The 14,842-nt window shown below is 35.1% G+C and overlaps 1 protein-coding gene across 1 annotated transcript; it reads right to left on the bottom strand.

The window, feature by feature from the left end:
* Nucleotides 1-7,594: 7,594 nt before the first annotated feature.
* Nucleotides 7,595-8,572, bottom strand: LOC306653419 (olfactory receptor 4K15; the record flags this gene model as incomplete). Its single annotated transcript, XM_079126423.1, has 1 exon — nt 7,595-8,572. Exon 1 carries the CDS (start codon nt 8,567-8,569, stop codon nt 7,595-7,597), a length of 975 nt encoding a protein of 324 aa, XP_078982549.1. The 5' UTR covers nt 8,570-8,572.
* Between the last annotated feature and the right edge of the window lie 6,270 nt (nt 8,573-14,842).

Raw genomic sequence — 14,842 nt, 5'->3', positions numbered from 1 at the left:
GGTAGTAGCATGCTAAGAAAAAAAAAAGAATATTACTCTTCCAGTTACTAGCTTAGGAAATAAGATAAATTATTCCCAAATATAATTTGTTTCTAAACTTTGAAGTGTAAAGGCAGCTACACATGAGAAATTTGGATTTTAGAAATCAGTCAGATTTTCTTAGACTATCCAAAGAACATCTAGCAGCTTCTTGGTTACCCAGTTATTAACTCATTGTCATTGTACATCAAATAAGGAGTGTTTTCAGATTTCAAAATACATCTTAAGAGAATTTCATTTCCTGGTGAGAATGCAGTTAACATCAATATATAGTTGATCTTACATTAACATCAACCTCAAAATATGATAATAGACACTGATAATATAAATATACATAATTGTTCTTTTCCATAAGTTAAAAAGCTTGCTTTCCTGAAAGGCTAAACACAAATGGCAATAAATGTCATCCCCCTGATCTTTACTTGACATAGAACATCATTTCCTGCCTTCATTCTACCAGAATTTACTATAGATAAGAAGTTTAGCAAGTGTCTAAATATCCACTGAATAGAAAGCATTAAGAGGTAGAGAAGGGACAGACAATGGTTGTAACACACTTTTCTCAGATTCTAAACCCATCCCATCAGGGTTACCCCTAAGCCAGTGCAGTAGAAGAGTCCTATAGACAGAGAAGTGGAAAACAGAAATTTACCTTTTCCAGGTTGTGTTTCCAGTGTGACTGAGACAGCAATGATCTCCCCTTTTCCAAATTCTGGAGCTAATTTTACATCTAAAAGATAGTCCCTTCACTATTTTTACATTCAAAATAAATGCTGTATGTTCAAAATGAAAGCCAGTACTTATACAATCTAGTAAATCTCCCAGTTCTTTCATATACTTCGATTCACTAGGGAATTTCTATATTAATGAATACATTTTCTATATACTCTTGACCCCAGTGGATTTTAATTTGGTCCCCTGCACTAAGGTGTACTACAGTAAGTCCTTCAGGTCCTGCCCTGAGGTGATGAGGGTTTAGTACCCCTTTGCTGTAAACTTATTGGAAGGGTGGTTTCAGAACAAGCTGAAAGAGAGAGACAGAGAGAGTGAAAACACCCTGTAAACTCAAAGTCAATGCAATGTAAAGCCTCACGACCTGATGCCAGGAAACTAATTTTATTGGAGAAATGAGAAATTATCTTTTGGAGATCTGTGAGGTCACCCTGCAGTGGGAGTAATTACTAATAATTTTTTTTTCAGGATTAAAAATATCTTGTAAAACCAACCAACCAATTGGTATGTCAAAAAGCAAAATATTAGTTGAGTCCACTAAAACTTGGTGCGTAAAGAATTCTTGAGCCCTAAACTTCCATTATTAAAACAGTTATCCACTCCTGCAAGCGATCCTCCAGCCCCACAGGAGTTTTCTCCAATCACAAGAACCCCACTATTTCATAGCAGTGAAATCTGTGGTTAAAGTGCTCACCTGGCTCTGCCGTTTGTAGTTTAATAGAACAAATCCACTCCTTCAACATGATGGCTTCTTAAATATTTTAAGATACTCTCATTTATTTTTCATGAAAAATCTTCTATTGCCTTAGCAACATCAACAGTTTTTAAAATATATTTTATACAATAGGTTTTTACGTTCTGTGTCTCTAAGTCTGGAAGTACAGCTACAAGTTATAAATGATCATCTATAAAGAAATTGAAGACAGGATTCTTTTCACTCAGGAAACTCAGCTCTTTGCATATTCTCTAATAAGTTTCATATACACAAGGATACAAGTGCAAGTGTGTTCAATACAACATTTTCTTGAAAAAGAGGAGATAGTAGGAATAATCTATGTGTTTACATGTTGGGAGTGGACAAATAACACAATATTCACTGCAATTAAATATTCCGCAGTGATTATAATTGATATTTGATTTCATGTGTGAACACTTAGAAATTTTAAAAAAACATAATGTTGAAATAAGAAGTAAATTGAAAAATGACACTATTATTATAATCAAATTTTTAGTAACAAATATGGATATACTTCTATAAAATAAAATTTAAAAAATATCTCAGTAATGAAAACAAAAGTAATATAAGAAGGGACACTAACAGAGTGCCAAGAACCAATGATTGGTACAACTGCAGTATAAATAATATGACATATATTTTTGAAGATTTAAAGCAGTCATGGTAAAGGACCAATATTTACTTTATAAGGGAATAACTATAGGAAATTTTTGGAGATTTTTACCCTATTTTCTTTGTATCTAGAACTTATAAAGCTAAAGGTGACTCTTGTATCATTCTGTGTGATACAAAGTCAGTGAATCATGAGCAAATAAATCACAAAGATTTAACTTGATTGGTGAACTTACTCAAACTAACAAACATGCAAACAAGCAAAACATTCAGCAGACTGTCAGGGCTTCTCAGTTGGTGTGCAAAATCTGACAATCAAATCTAACTGTTAAAAACATCTATCAGTAGTGATATCAGCAAAATATCATAATAAAAGACCCCTATGCATATCTCCTCACAGAAAGAAATATTTGACAGGCATCCACAATAAAAAGTACCTTTTTGTTGGGTTTGGGATCAAGCAGAATTTTCTCTTTTTAAATTTTTTTTTTATTTTTACAGACTGCATTTTGATTCATTGTACACAAATGGAATACAAATTTTCATTTCTATGATTGAGCACTATGTAGATTCACACCATTCATATAATCATACATGTACATAGGGTAATGATGTCTGTCTTAGTTCACTGTCTTTCCTTTCCCCATCCCCTCCCACCTCATTTATCTCTACACAATCCAAAGTTCCTCCATTCTTCTCTTACCTACCTGCCATCCCCGCCTACCAATTATGTATCATCATCCACTTATCAGAGAAAACATTCGGCCTTTGGATTTTGGGGGCTTGGCCTATTTCACTTAACATGATATTCTCCAATTCCATCCATTTACCAGCAAATGCCCATAATTTTAATCTTCTTTATGGTTGAGTAGTATTCTATTGGGTATATATACCGCAGTTTCTTTATCCACTCATCAATTGAAGGGATTGGTTCCACAATCTAGCTATTATGAATTGAGCAAAAGCCATAAACATTGATGTGGCTGCTTTACTATAGTAGGTTGATTTTAAGTCCTTCAAGTATAAACCGAGGAGTAGGATAGCTGGGTCCACCCACTTGGTTGGGTTCATTCCAAGTTTTCTAAGGATTCTCCACACTGCTTTCCAGAGTGGCTGCACTAATTTGCAACTCCACCAGCAATGTATGAATGTGCCTTTTCCCCCACATCCACACCAACACCTATTGTTGCTTGTGTTCTTGATAATCGCCATTCTAATTGGAGTGAGATGACATCTTATGGTGGTCTTAATTTGTATTTCTCTAATTACTAGAGATGATCAGCCCTTTTTCATATATTTGTTGTTCACCTGTATATCTTCTTCTGTGAAGTGTCTGCCCAGTTCCTTAGCCCATTTATTGATTGGGTTCTTTGTATTTTTGGTGTAAAGTTTTTTAAGTTCTTCATAAATTTTGGAGATGAATGCTCTGTCTGAAGCATGTGTGGAAAAGATTTTCTCCCACTCTGTATGCTCTTTTTACACATTATTGATTGTTTCCTTTGCTAAGAAAAAGCTTTTCAGCAGAATTTTCTGAAATCCGGTACAGACCAAGTCTGAGAAGGGTCATTTGAGAAGACACACCCATGCACATGTTGGAGTCCCAGTGGCTGCAGTCTTTGTTGTGGGACTGAAACAGCCCCAACTCCTTAGCAGACCTGCTCCTGCCCCACTCCTTTGTGATTCTGCCAACAGTCCCTTCCGCCAAGTGACTAGAAGGAGTTAGACCTATCTGTGTTCCCATTTAAAATGCCCATCGAACTGATGGAATCAAATATCCATCCGTAATAAAACAAACACAAAAAAGTTCTCAACATATTAGGCACACAATAAACGGCACATTTCACAAACAAAATTGTAACATATTCAGTGGTGAGAAGTTAAAAACTTTTTTGTTTAAGGTCAGGAGCAAGACAGGGATGCCCATTCTCTCCACTTTTATTCAACATAATACTGAAATTCTTAAAGAAATTAGGCAAGAAAAAGAAGCAAAATGAAACCAAATCAGAAAGGAAAAAGTTAGACCATCTCTATTTGAAGAGAACAAGATCTTATATGTAGAAAGCCCCAAAGAATCTACCCAAAATTGTTAGAATTAATAATAAGTTCAGTAAGTTTGCAAGATAAAAATTAGAGTGCAAAAACTAATAGTAATTTTATATACCAACATTAAATTATCCAAAAGAGAAATGAAGGAAACAGTTCTAGTTGTAAAACTTTATAAAACATTTATGAATAAATTTAACCAATAATTTAAATATCTGTACACTGAAAACTATAAAAGTTTATGAGAGAAATTTAAAAATACACAAATAAGGGGAAAGACATCTCATGATCATGAATTAGAGGAAATGATATTGTATACATCTTCATACTATCCAAAGCAATCTAAGAGCCAGTACATTTACTGTCAAAATTCCAATGACTGTTTTTACAGAAATAGAAAAAAATCCTAAAAATCATACCAAAAACCAAAAACCAAAACAAAACAAGAACTTCAGTTTAGCTAAACCAATTTCCAGCAAAAAGAAAGATGGAGCCTTCACACTACCTGATTTCAAAATACACAACAAAGTTATGGTAATCAAAACAGCATGGTATTGGTATAAAAACAGACTCACTGATCAAAGATATGGAATGGACAGCCTATTAAAAAAAATCCACATATTTATAAGTAATTGATTTCCTACATAGGTTCCAAAAGATACAATGTTAAAAGGACAAACTCTTCAATATGTAACATTAGGGAAACTGGATACACACATGCAACAGAATGTAACTGGAGCCTATATCTGCAATTTACAAGGAACTCCACTCAATAGCAAAATTCAATGAGATAAAAAGTAGATAAAAGACTGCAGTAAACATTTCTCAAGAGTAGACATACAATGGCCTGAAAGTATGTAAGAATGTGTTGAATATCACTAATCATCAGGAAGATGCTGTTTTGGTTATTATCCTTCAACCTGAGGCATTTAATGTGACCAGATGAGAGTCAAAGTTTTTGGGTTTGCTTTCAGTGTTGAAAACTGAACCTAGGGCTTTAAGCATACTGGGCAAGTGCTCTACTACCAAACAATCCCCGCCCACTAGTCCAAGATTTGGTTCAGCTAAAGTCATAGTGTATTCTGTAATGGAAGTGCAGTTCTGGGAGTCAAAACTTCAATACAGCAAAGCTCTGAATTATAGTGAGAGGAAAAAAGAAATCCACAAGAGGGTCCCTGAGAATGATAAACAGATGGGTCTGTCTTAATTCTTCTCCTTATTTCCTGGACCTGTGAGTTTTAGCTGTTGGTAACATAGTATAATATATTAATTGTTAATTCAATGCATATGTAACATCTTGGAGGTCATCGTGTATAGGTAAAATACAATTGCACTATTCACCTCTTTTCTGAGTTTTACTAGGCATTTGGTTATTCTCTGAGCCTGGCCCATCTAAAAAAGGTGAATCCTGTGGTCCTGGCCTATTGTCACAATCCTCTCACTGCAAAGTGTGCTTCATGCCAGAGGCAATCTTTGTGGAACAGAATATCCATAAGTAAGACTCAATAGAAATTAGAATGGCGATCCCTGGAAAAGGACTCCAAGAAAAAAAGAAGAGCTGGTGTCAGGGGCAGGAATCAAGTTCAACAAGGACATAGCAGTACCACCTGTGTGGAGGGACTGACTTCATATAATTGATTTGCTAATGAATGGCAATTTCTCAGTATCAATCTTGTCTGTTCACAGGTCAAATATTGAGGATCAGTAATGGCACTAGAGAGATAAGCCTTAAGTAAGGGAAGTCCAACACTTTTGAACACAGCCTACCTGACCACTCCAATGTCTATTTCACTCATGAACTCATTACATGTGCAATGGGACAATAAAGAACAAAATTATTTGAGAGATAATCCTCTTCCACTGGTCTTAATTGCTTCCTCTATGAAGAACAACATGTGGTAGACAATGATGTCATAACTAAGATCCCGAAACCTTACATTGATTCATATAGGATTGTCCTTACTTTTTCCCCATAACACCTTTATTTGATTCTCCAGTGTTGTTCTGCTATTGCCTCTAATAAACCAGCCGAGATAATTTCTACTGTCCAGGAACTTGTGTTTATTATTATCTAAGTCAAAATACACATTCCAAGTTGACAATTAAGTACAATATTCATGAGTGCTCACACTAAACAAAATTCCCACAAACCAGGTACATTAGTGAGTGCCTGTAAACCCTGCCACTCTGAAGGCTGAAGCAGGAGGATCACAAGTTCAAAGCCAGCCTCAGCAAGTTAGCGAGACCCTAAGCAACTAAGTGAGACCCTTTCTCCAAATCAAAAATCATAAATAAATTTCACAAAGCTTCCCTCACCAGTATAATTTCTGGTCACCCTGAGTGGCAACAGTAGCCCATTTGCTTGCAGATGTCCAGATATATAAGGTCCTATCTGTGAACAAAAATTTAAGTTTTCATTTTTCTGTCAACTGGCCATGGCAATCCTATCATGAGCCCAAAAATCTGAACTAAACGAAAGATGTGATAAGTACTTGATACAAGGACCAGTAATACCCATTCATGTATCTGTGTGATGGCTTTGGAGCTGCTTCAGCTTAAACCCAGAGGGAACAATTAAAATATATGATTCATTGCATTGACTGATAGAAATTGTCACTTGCTAAATGATGGACAATCCTAGTGACATGACATTGGAAAACCCTTTGTCAGAACCTAGTACTTACTTAAGGCTCTGGAGCCTCTTAGAATCTGCTATTCAAACAGTAAATGTGCTTCTTTATAAGATGCCTGGCTTTCTTCCAGAACACTGACAGTTAACATTGTTCCTCATCTCCTTATTGATCACGTCCTTATTTATCATGAATATCTGCATTCAATTATATTTTCTTCTGTACACTGAGCATTCCATTACCAAAAGTTAAGGAATCTCTTAATGTAGAATGGACTTGATGCAGGGATCCACTGAACTAACAATCCTATGAGTGACCCCAATAACTGTAATACAGATGTATTCACAAGTATATTATGACAGAAAGAAGATGAAAACAGAGCTGAGAAAAAACTGTAGCTACTCATCACTGTTGTTCCAATCAAAAAAAAAAGTTTTAGAAAATGTACATCCTTTTGCACATACAGTAAAAATCACCCTAATGTTTGAAGTATGAACAATACATTTTTCACCCACACAAGGCTCAAAGTATTTACATATTAGTAAATATTGTTGACTTGAAAACCAGTAACACTTTACTTTAATACTATTTTAAATTTTAAAATATCAATAAAAGAACACCAATGAAGAACTAAAAAAGAGAAGATAAAATTTGATAAAAATTCATTATGCTTTTTATTATCATGATTTCTATACTTTAAATTAATCAACTCTACAGGTTAAAATGATTTTTTTTTTATATCATAGAAAACCCATTTAAAAATCTCTAGAGACAAGGCTAAAAAATTAACAGTCCTGTGAGTTTACTTTGTTTCTAGGAAAAGAGCATTTCTTATCACTGCAGAAACCTGGCCAGGCTTCAGATACCGACTCTTCAGCTTGGACATAGCTGCCTTCACTTCTTTGTTCCTCAGAGTATAGATAACAGGGTTTAGGATGGGAGTAAATATGGTGTAGAACACAGCAAGCACCTTGTCAACTGAGTAACTGCTGAAGGGCCACACATAGATGAAAATGCATGGTCCAAAAAAGAGTGTGACCACAGTGATGTGAGCGGTCAGTGTGGAGCGGGCCTTGGCCATGCTAGCAGAGGAGCGGCTCCTGACTGTAATAAGAATCACAGTGTAGGACACAACCAGGAGGAGAAAGGAGCTCAGAGAGAGAAAGCCACTGTCTGCCACTATGAGTAAGCTGATCACATAAGTGTCTAGGCAGGCTAGCTTGGTCACTAGAGGGAGGTCACAGAAGAAACTGTCAACTTGATTAGGCCCACAAAAAGGTAAATTTACAGTAAATGCCAACTGGCTAGTGGTGTGGATGAAGCCCACAGACCAGGAGATGAGGACAAGAATAATACACACTCGGCGGCTCATGATTGTCATGTAATGGAGAGGCTTGCATATGGCAACATAGCGGTCATAGGCCATGGATACCAGAAGGACCATTTCACTTCCAGTGAAGAGGTGAACAAAGAAAATCTGAGCCAAGCAGGCATCAAAAGAAATAGTCTTGCGCTCAACCAGAAGGTCTGCAATCATTTTGGGTGTAGCAAAAGAGGCAACACACACATCTATGAAAGAGAGGTTTGCAAGCAGAAAGTACATGGGGGTGTGAAGGCGGGAATCCGAGGTCACAGTGAGGATGATGAGAAAGTTGCCCAGCAGAATTGCTAAGTAGAGTAGTGAGAAGATGAGAAACAAGAGTGGCTGAAGCTCCTTTGAACTGGAGAGTCCCAGCAACACAAATTCGGTCACCCGAGAATAATTTGTATCATTCATTGATTTTGGACGGGACCTCTCTTCAGCTACCTGAATAGGAGAGAGGTAGAGACCAATCAACTAATTAAGCATGGTTTACTTTCCCAATTATGCAAGTATTCAGGATTCTAATTCTTCTTTATTTTTATGTACTTTAAAAAAAATTATTAGACATTGTATAGACAATGCAAAATTGCCTCATGAATGTAGTTAAATTTTAAAAACTGTCAAAACTTATAGATGGTCTTTAAAGTCCTGTAGTTCTTATCCTCGAAAGGGGTCTAGGGAAAAGGACTAAGTGCAGGAAATATTCTGTTTGTTGACGTAGTTGAGAATTAGATGGGAGCTTTGTAAATGTTTACCGAGATATGCGCCTGCTTTTTGTATCTTTGTGACATACATATTTATAAAGACAAAACTGGAGAGAGGGACAACATTCATTTATGTAAATAGGTTCATAGAAGAAATCATTACCTTGAGTGATTCTATTTTATCTCCTTCTCCCTTCATTTACAGATTCTATAAACTAGAATAGAAAATCCTGGCAACACTGAAAGTTTCAGAACTTCCCAGAACCCTCTCCATGTAAGGTCCTCGTGGAGTTCTCCTTATGAAAAAAACTGCTCTTAGTTCATTTCAACTTATCCCTGAAGATGTTAAACTTCTTTATATCCAGTCATTGATGTTGATAACCATGAATATTTTGTTGGGTTATTAATAATATTTCATTTGATTTCATTCGTCTTTTAAAAATTATAGTTGGGAAGGATGAGAAGTTATAAGGAGTTTACACCATGAGAACAACGATTTTCCATTCCTGTTCAGTTATTCTATGATCTATTTTATTAGAACGTATTCTGCTTTATGTTATTTTCACTTGTATAAGCTATCTAGAACTTTCTAAAATTGTATAGTGAATAAAAAAATAAAAAGCAAGTTGAAAAAGAACATTAGACATCTCAAATTTGAAAGATTTCATTAAATCTAAATCAATTTATAGAAGAGGTTTTTTTTATTTTACTGATTTCTGACCACTTGCTATTTTTAATATTAACATCTTAGATCATAACTACAAATTTCTTAGTCTCTCCTTGAGTTTCACCAAAGGGTTTATGTATAAAGGCAGGTAATGTGATGAATAATTTTAACTACCAGAAATCAAATTCAGAGACTCATTTTGTATCTCAAATCTCCAAGTTTCTAGAAAAATCACCAAATAATTCATATATTATTACAGATTATATCAAATGATGACTTCAGGATTTCTGAAAAGCTTAACAAGTGAAATTTGAATGTATAACAGATTGCAGGAAAAATTATACAGTGGAACACATTTGACTTTGAAGAACTACTATTTTCTTTTCAGTTTATTTCTCACCTCTTTCTACATACTCAGAATTTCTAACTCTTAGACTCCATGACATAAATACTGCAATGAATTTCTAAGGCAGGAAAGGAAATAATACCCAATAAAATCAGCTAATAGGGTCTCACATGTATCCCATCAGAAAGAGCAAAGCATTAATCACAGGAAGGAAAGCTTCTGGTGCTACAGCAGGAAGACTGTAACAGGAGGGATTCGTGAGCAAAGGCTTGAGAGAAAACACATAATTCAATTCTGTGAGAAAGTTATCAGAAGAATCCTTCTTTCAGTGACTTTTTGGTCTTTTGCTAACTGGTTTCTCAGAGTTCCCAGAAAAAGAAAGTATCCTGTTTTCCATGGAGAAAAATATTACACAATTGATTCAATCAAGAGCTGAGATTCCTGGCATATAAGATACCAAATAAAATCACAGTGATGCATTAAGCACAAAGCTTTTAGAATAAAAAATTTATGTTAAAAACTACAGTTATGTCATTGGGTTGCTGCATGATGCTGGGCACGTCCTTTAGCCTTTCATCACATCATCCTCAAAAAATTAAATATTTGGATTATTATCTTCAAATGCACATTGAAAATTTTCCTAAAATACCATGTAGGACAGAATTCTGCAAGAGATCATAATGACTAAGTATATGTAACATTCTTAATAGTGTGTTATTTCAGATCAGAATAAATAATGATTTTCTAAAATTTTACATGGTGTGGTCTGACTCATAGCAGAATGAATTTTGGACTAGATGTGGTCAGGTAAAGACAAATTCTTCATTTCTTAATGTATTTGGAGATGAATTAATGCATGCATACAAGGTTGTGCTAGATGATTCTCAGGTCCCTCCTTTCTGAAATTCTATCAAATGACTCTTTCTCTAGTACTTACAACTCAGCTATTACAACCAGCAGGTGAAGTGCAGTGAATAAAAGTATTGGAGGCAAATAATGGCTCATAATCTTTAGAAGAATCACCCCCTTTCCCCCAAAAGAAACAATTCCACTTACCTAAAATGAGTATGGAGATATCCTATAATCTATAGTCATTAATGCTTGGGAAGAACTTGGTTGTTACTCCCACATCTCCTTGGAAATCAGACCTAGTGCTGTGGAGATAAGTCATAAAGTTTACTTTTTAAAAAAGAGAAGGAAATAGATTCAGGGTGTCTGTAGCAAAAATGAGCTTTCCAGGAGGTGAAAGAGGGTTAGATGCTGTATTCAAATCTAAGACCTAAGAAGTTCATGGAACACACAGAATGGTCAGAATTCTAAAAGAAATAAGGACAATAAAAGGAAGAAATGAAACATTTTGAAAACAAATACTCTTTCACAGTTTTGCAAAGTATTTAATCTAACTGGTGTTATATTACTTCTGTTTGCAATAGCAGTAAATTAGATTACAAAAAAAATTCAGAAACCTCTAGAAATTAAAACAAATCACACATCACCAAGAGTCGCATTGAAAGGATCATTTCCTGGTCTCTACTGTAGCTTAACATGCAAAGTATGTACTCACATGTGCTAGGAAAATGCTACCTTCCAACTTAACTTCATCTGACAGGTCCAGGAAGCTTTGCTGTTCCTGTCATTGATTTTACAATGTCAGCACCTACTGGGAGACACAAAATTCCTCAGAAGTCTCTCAGTGGGAGACAGAAGAGGAAATCCATGCATGTCCAGTCTTCGGTCCTTGCCCTTCACATTCAGAACATCAATATCTTCAGTACACAGATATAAGGAAAGTCATCACAGAGATTAGACAACTAATTAGGAATTTGACGTCACTGGACTGTAGTGACCAAGAGACCTAGAGGAGAGTTGTGGTGGCAGAAATTACCTTCATTAGGAATAATTACCTTTGGGAGTTTGTTTGCTCATGAGAATTATAGTGCATTATCTTGAGGATTTCACAACTGGACCAAGCAGCAGGACTAGTGGAAATGCTTTATCCTGCTGGGGACCATCTAACATGGCAGAAAAGAAAATGATGAATAATTTTGTTGGCTAGTCCTTTCTGCTTCATGACCAATGTAGAAAAGCAGCAGTAAGAGTGTTTCAAAAAGTGGTATGATTGCATCCACATAGTAGGCCAATTTTAATTCTTTAGGATAAATACCACAGAGAAGGATAGCTAGGTTATATGGTGGATCCACTCCTAGAATTTTGAGGAAGCTCCATGCTGCATTCAAAAATGGTCGTACTAATTGGCAATCCCACTGACAATGCATGAGTGTAGCTTTTTCCCCACATCCTTGTCAACATTTGTTATAATTTGCATTCTTAATAACTGCCATTCTGACTGGAACTAGATGAAATCTCATTGTAGTTTTGATTTGCATTTCCCTGATGGTTAGAGATATTGAACAATTTTTCAAATATTTATTGGCCATTTTTACTTTTTCTTTTGAGAAGTGTCTATTTAGTTCTTGCCCATTCGTTAACTGAGTTAACGGTTTTGGTTTTTGTTTTTTGGTGTCAATTTTTTTGTGTTCTTTATACCTTCTGTATATTAATCCCTTATTCAAGGAGCAAGTTGGCAAAGAACTTCTCCTATGCTGTAGGCTCTCTTTTCAAGTGCTTAATTGTTGCCTTTTCTGTGCAAATACTTTTCAGTTTCATGCCATCCCAATTATTGATTCTTGGTTTTATTTCTTGTGCTTTAGGATTCTTGTTAAGGAAGTTGATGCTGTGTCAATCAATGTGTATAGCAGTTCACAATTCATAATAGCCCAGCTATGGAACCAGCCTCGGTGCTCATTGACAAACAAATGAATAAAGAAAATGTGGTATTTATTCAAGATGGAATTTTCCTCAACCATAGGTATATCAAAATTATGGCATCTGCTTATAAATGGATGGAACTGAAAACCATAATGCTACATGAAATAAGCCAGATCCAGAAAGTCAAGGCTAAAAGATTTCCTCTCATTTGCAGAAGCTAGACAAAATAAGAATTTTTTTAAAAGGTGTAGGGAATTCCATGAAAATAGAAGAGAGATCAGGGGAGTAGAGGAAGAGATTTGAGGGAGAGGGAGGAAGGAGAGGAAAAGGAAGGAATATTGTAATGAATCTGACCAAACTTTCATATGTACATATATGAATATACCACAGTGAATTTCACCTTTATGCAGATTCTTTATGTACTAATTTTAAAAACTATAAATAAAAGAAGAAAGATCAGTAGAATAAGGAAAAGGGAATGGGAGAGGGAGGAAGGAAGGGAAAGGGGAAGTTCTGGGGACTGAATTAGAGCATGTTATATTCCATGCTTCTATCATTATATCAGAACAAACTCCAATATTATGTATACATAAAACTAACAAAAAAGGAAAAGTAATCCATGTGAAGCCATTATGTGACCCTGCATACTACACAGCAGGACAAACACCCTGGTATTTTGTCAACTTCAGATCAGCCATATGCTTGATTTCCAAGACAAGGAATCTAGGGCAGGGCAGTGGGAGCTGTTCTATAACCAAAACTGCAGCCTGCAGAACAGATTCTAGTAAACAGACTGAATAATCTTGAAGGAATTTTAATTTCCTAGTTCAAATTCTCAGGGAAAAATGCTGTTGAATGAAACTAGGACTTTTTTCCTCCTTTTAGTCTTCATTCAAGAATAGAATAAAAAAAACCACAAAATGAAAAAAAAAAAAAGGGGGGGGGGAGAAAAAAAGGTCCTTCTTATAATCTCAGAATTGTGATGCTGGTACAAATAATGGAAATCAATGACTTCAACATCCTAAATCTAGAGCAACCAACAACAGTTCCATCCCAACACTTTTTAGATGGGTATTTTCCTGATGGGCTAGCATAATCTGGTGATTTTACACATGTTATTCAAATAACCAAAATGTTTGATCTTAATGAAGATATACCTAAGCACCTACTAATATGATTTCTACCCTAATCATGATGATATAACTACTGATATGTTTTACTATCATATATTTCAATGTATTTTGACAAATTTCTTTGAGTTTCTTGAAATTATTGGCAAGTTAGCATTTCTGGATTTGTAAATCTGCAGGTCTAAACTTAAACTGGGACAACTCATTAACATAATGTGAATTACAAAACTTTCTGGTGATAGGGCAACTAAATGCCCTGTTAGTTTTGTACATGGTAAATCATTTTTTCATTAAATATTCCTCTAATTCCCTTCCTCCTTAATATGCAGTCATGTCCATAAGGCTGGAGATATTCCTTATTCTCCTTTATGTGTACAAAATATCTGGAATAAATAAATTGCTGACCTGACTGTGTTACTTTGAATTGAACAAAACTGAATGTTACCACACCGAGATTACAAATTAATATATGTGTTTGTAACATCACTTATATTCTTAACTTGCCTTTTTTATTCATTAGAGAGCATTTTAATGCTACTCTGGTATGAAAGTTGTTGGGAACAGAAGATTGACTTTTGTCATTTTGTTTAGTACCTTATATTGCCCCTTAGGATGATTTTCATTGAGTCCATTTTAAAACAACATTAGTTAATTAAAGTAGCACCCAAGAAAGTAATCTCACACATGGATAACTAAATGAAAAAACAAGATTGCATTGTCAAAGGGCAATGACCCAACTAAACTGAGACTTACAGATGAAACAATCTAGTTTTCCACCTGCTTCATATCCCATAACTCCAAATATATAATTTTTATAAAAACAAACAAGAATAGAACTTACCTGAAAATCAGCATTCTGTATTACAACCTCTTTGTGGCACTTAGAGCATATACTTTGATTTTGAACATTTGTTACTATTTACAGCTTTAGGAAGAGCTGTGTGATATAAGCTAGGATAATATTTCCTTAGGGTCTTAAAGCCTATTCTAAGTAATAAAAACAAAACACACAATCATGTCTTGAGTCCAAAGCTTATGACTATGAACTAAAAGCTAACACAGATAGAAAAC

This window comes from Sciurus vulgaris (assembly GCF_902686455.1).
Source record: "Sciurus vulgaris genome assembly, chromosome: 2".
Lineage (NCBI taxonomy): Eukaryota > Metazoa > Chordata > Mammalia > Rodentia > Sciuridae > Sciurus > Sciurus vulgaris.
The sequence above is the reverse complement of the archived record's forward strand: the minus strand, read 5'-3'. Positions and strand labels throughout refer to the sequence as shown.